This window comes from Monopterus albus, unplaced genomic scaffold (genome assembly GCF_001952655.1).
Source record: "Monopterus albus unplaced genomic scaffold, M_albus_1.0 scaffold82.1, whole genome shotgun sequence".
Taxonomy (NCBI): Eukaryota; Metazoa; Chordata; class Actinopteri; order Synbranchiformes; family Synbranchidae; genus Monopterus; species Monopterus albus.
The window spans coordinates 336,607-341,431 of NW_018127962.1; the positions used below are offsets into that span (position 1 = coordinate 336,607).

At 41.9% G+C, this 4,825-nt stretch overlaps 1 protein-coding gene across 1 annotated transcript in view; it reads left to right on the forward strand.

Moving 5' to 3' along the window:
• Positions 1-4,039: 4,039 nt before the first annotated feature.
• lratd2a (LRAT domain containing 2a) overlaps positions 4,040-4,825 on the forward strand; it is a 2,028-nt gene continuing 1,242 nt past the window's right edge. The window contains 2 exon segments of the mRNA XM_020606890.1: positions 4,040-4,215; positions 4,315-4,824. Coding sequence (XP_020462546.1) covers positions 4,597-4,824 — 228 coding nt within the window. The 5' untranslated portion in view covers positions 4,040-4,215; positions 4,315-4,596.

The window sequence follows — 4,825 nt, forward strand, 5'->3', positions numbered from 1 at the left end:
TGATTTCTTCTATTTGTAGGAAAGCAGTGTTATTTGTTGGAGTGGTGCTATTATCACAGTATATAACAGTGATACAGGTAAATAACATATAACCTGGAAGACTATTTAACTGAAAACACAAGCGCTGTTCTCCACTGACTAACCCCCCACCCAGCCTTCAGTCCCTTCAGTCAGTGGATGTTTTATGATCCTTGAGAGCAAAGTGCAAAATGGTTAATGTTGCATAGATGTTAAAGAAGAGACCCACAAAATAAACCATGAAGTGTTGGGCAGGCGTCTATATGCAGTCGACAATATGCAGATTCTAGGACCAAGTCTTTGGACTTAAGCCGACCAGAGTCCACCTACAGACTCCCCCTGCTGTCTCCCCGTCTTCTCACGTTAAATGATTTGATGCATGATGCTGTTGCACAACTTGCACCATAAAAAATACTTTCCTCTTTACTTGTAGTCAATATTAGGGGCATTTTTTTATTTGCACTGTGCAGGATTTGTCCAAACCTGTGGATGAAGTAATTCTTTTAAACTGTTGGATCCACTGTAGTGCACACAGAATTTAGTGAAACTCAGACAGGTCTAATTTGACTGGGAATTAGAGAAATTGCTGTTTTGGTTTTATTATTTCTTATTAATCTTTCTCAGTACAACAGAACACCAAAGACCATTTTTTCCTGTTTTCTGTTTTTTTTTTTTTTTGTTTGTTTTTTTAAATCTTCTGTTATACTGTCCTTAGTAATGTCGGCCAATCAGAATCTGTCTTGGATCAGATCAGATGATTTGATTTGCATTTGCTTTATTTTTTTTTCTTTTAGATTTTTAAAGTTTTTCAAATGATTTATGTACATTTGAATGGGTGTATATAAACCAATAAAATGAGCAACATGCAGTCAAACTACCAACCATCAACCCTGCTAAAGAGTTTGACAAGTTTAACTAAGTGTAACTAATTGTGTCGAACGGGAACAGTCAGGCCTGTGTGTTTGACCAAGGCCTGTTGCCTGCCAGTATCTCTCCCTGGATCGCCTCCAGTTTATGTGCAGTGCGGTGCAGTGTGTTCTTGGCCAGCCCACCACATTCTCCAGGGAATTGTGTTTACATCATGTTTTGAAAAATGGGGTTTTAGGTCTAGAGAGGAGAAGGAAACCTCATTGTGAAGGCTGTCACAAACCCGAGGGATGGAAACGCTAGTGCTTTACCCAGCTTCTCAGAGATGTGATGGCCCAAAACGGTGACTGAACTTCTTCATGAATTTTCAGTGTAGCTCCTTTACATAGCATTTGGAATGATAACCCATTTAGTTGAGGTTTTTATTTTTGAAGGAATCCGCCTTCTGCCGTTTTTGACCCATTTGTGGTTGTTGTTTCTAATAATGTGATGCTGAAAATAGAAAAAAAAAACAAGACTAATATGAAGTCCCACTGAAGCATGACGACTGTGTAGAAACTATTGTGTGTATGCGTGTGTAAACTTCACACTTGGTGTGTTTTCATACACACCTCCTTTTCACAATAAGAGTTCTCCTCAAATCCTGCCTGTGTGTTATCTAGTTGAGGTTCCTCTGTCATTCCAAGGTATTTCCCATCCTCCCCCAGGGACACATCCACCGCAGTGTTTGAAAAATACTAGTTTTATATGTCAGCCTATATTTTAGGAAATCTTTGTTGTAGCTTGTTTAATGGGACTGTGATTATCATTGACTTAATGATAATGCTCTTGTAATTAAATCGGTTAAAAAAAAAAAAAGGACATGACATTCCTTCACATGGACCTCTTTCCCCACTGTTGCTCCATCTCCCCTCTGCTCCAGATACATGTTATTACAAATAAATATGTAAAAAGTATATTAAAATATAAATAAATATGTAATAAGAACACTCTTTTTTGCCCCTCCGTGAAAATGTCTCCCAGTGTCATTTGTCCTGAGCTACACTTTGAGGTTCTCTCTCACTGATTCCAGCCTTTATTGGCTCTGAAATGTAGCCAATCACATTAGATGATATTAAGCCTTATTCAGTAGTTTTCTTAGCCAGGTAGAACATATGGTGACATAGTGGTCTGGATGCTTTGTTCATCTGCCTCAGGTATACACTTGTTCACCTGCCCTCGAAGATTTAAGCCAAAAAATGTTACATGGGTGTAAAACCTATGAAAAGCTATGAAAAACCACATTTTTGGGAGGAAGATTAAGGTGTCAGTACTGTATGTGCCTGGCTGTGCCCCCAGTGGACAGGTGGAGCCCTGCCTAATTGACAATCTCTCCTAGGCCTCCCTGCTCCAGTAATTTCTCAGGACCACAAATTGCACTGTGTCACTAGGGGTACCAGGGGTGTAAACTGGGCCAGGTCATCCGAGGATAAGAAACTTCAAGAAGCGGTCAAATGGGCTGCATGTCACCACTCTTTTAACGTTTCATTTCTTTTCCTAACACCCTCAGTCATGCACTGATAGGAAACCTTGCGCTCGGGAAAGGTGTAATACATCCGCTGAATTTGTTCTGCACGTTTGTTATTTTTGACTCCCGTCTTTGTCAAACTGAGACTGATGCGAGCCTTCAAGTTGAAATCGGAGGAAAGCCAGGAAGAGAGGAAAGAATAAAAGGTAGTGCACATACACAATAGATGCGTAAACCTAAGCCAAAGCTGATAAAAGGTCAGTAATGTTGACACTATGCTGTTTTTTTTTATGTTGCATTCTACTGCTTTGTCATCTTTACTTCATTCCAAGTGAAAGTGGAAGTAGATAATGTTTGTTTGAATCATGCTGGGTCCTCATCAGGTCAGTTCATGATACAACAGTTTCTCTGTGCTGGTTGTCAGAGTTGTCCACTTTTGTACTGAACTTACCTACATGTAGACTCCAGGAGTACCTAAATAGTATATCTGTAAGAGTAAGAGTCTGCTGGCACTCTGATAGCACCACAAACTGATATGCCTGGGTTTCATCTTGACCTGGAAAGCCACTGCAATAAGATGTTTGATGTGAACTCTGTGACCTGGGTTGAATCTTACTAAGTGTGAAAACATCCAGTCTGGATTACATACAGTTGGAAATGACACACTGTGACCCTGTGGAGCTCTAAGAAGCTCAGGTTCTTATGACTATCAGTCTCTGATAGTCTTAAGGAGTGTTACCCAAACATCTCTTTGCTCATCTGCTGCCTTTTTGCTGGTTTAAATAAATAAATAGTAATTCTGTTGAGACACATTTTCTATCCTATCCACTGTACTGGATGACTTTGCAGGTGTAATCCGTCCCTCCTGTTGGAACCCAGCTCAGGACTGGAGTTAAACTCAGGTTTGTTAACAAAGTTTGTGTCTCTTTCTATTGCTCTTCTTCATTGAGTTGAACATTTGTGTCCATTTAAAGCCTGTCAAACCTGCCCACACCCCTAAGCATCTCTCTCAGTCTCTCCCCCACAGTCATACCATTTCCAGGACACACAGAGGCTGATGCGGCGTGTACCCTTTTTTAGGGTGTACTGAGTACTATACATTTACTCTGCCTGTAGGATACAGTGGTGAGAAAATAGCCCATAAGTGAGAGCGAGTGCAGGCAGGCCACAAGCCACTACAAATGTAATAGAGACATTATGGTCCCACCAGGAGATGAAGAGGGAGCAAATGACTGTGCAGCTTCAGTTCATTCAAGGACAGACAGGTGGTCAAAACAGTAAAATATCCACAGATATTGGACCCCTCACACACTGCATAGATTTGTAATTTGTACCAGGGAGCTACTAACCTCAGTCAGAGGTTTGTTTATTCTGCAATGTTTTTAATTACAACAAATAAAATGAACTAAATGTTAGCCTGTTACCTTGATGGATGGATGGAAATAACCAATAAAATGAAATAAAAGTGACATGTTTAATAAAAAAAATATCCAACAGAAATAAAATGTCTACATATGAAAATAAAAATTGTATTGCATTGTAATTTGTTTTCCTATATTTCATTTCGATTAAACCAGTCGGTGTGTCAGATAAATAACCTGCATGATCTAAACTTCAGACAACACCATGCCACTTCATCTAGCTTTCTCTGGAGAGGAGGTGTGTGTGTGTAGCCTGCTGGTGGTCGGTGATGAAGAATTCGCGCACTTCCGCTTTAAAAGCTGAACTGTGTCGCAGGAGAGAGTCGCTGTTGAAGCTGAGCCACAGACCTGCCTCCAGTTCACCGGCAGCATCTCTGCTGCACACCGGCTGGTCTATGTTCCGTGAGTACAGTGGACTACTTTATCCACAGTGTAGACAAACATTTCATCCGTCCTCCGTCGAGGATTTGGGTTTTAACCCTCTTTGTTTCTCTGTGGTAGCCCGGTGACGGAACTTTACGCAGGAAGCCAGCAGGTGTGCCTACACCTGAGGGATATTTACAGGCGGACTCCGAATTTGTATTCTCCTCCCAACTTCACTTGTTGATGGGGAACTAACAGGCTATCCCAGCCTTCATATCGCGGACATTCTTATGCGTTATTTGGATAAAAACCCTGTCCGAAGGCAGGGCGAGGGAAGTTTGAACCTGTAGGGTTTTATGCCAGATGGTGGTGATGTTTGGCAAGCGGTAAGGGCTCGGCATCAGATCGTGTTACACCGGCATGGGGAACCAGATGGACAAGCTGTCACATCTAAGTTACGCGGAAGTTCCCACAGTGGACCCGAACGGCGTGGACACAGAGGACGGACCACGGATTGGCGTCTCTTACATATTTTCCAACGACGACGACGAGCTGGAGGACGGCTGTGCGGTCGATGGCACAGTTCAAGACCAGAATCAGGAAGAGAAACAATACGATCAGCGCGACGAGGTGGAGTGCGCCGTCTACA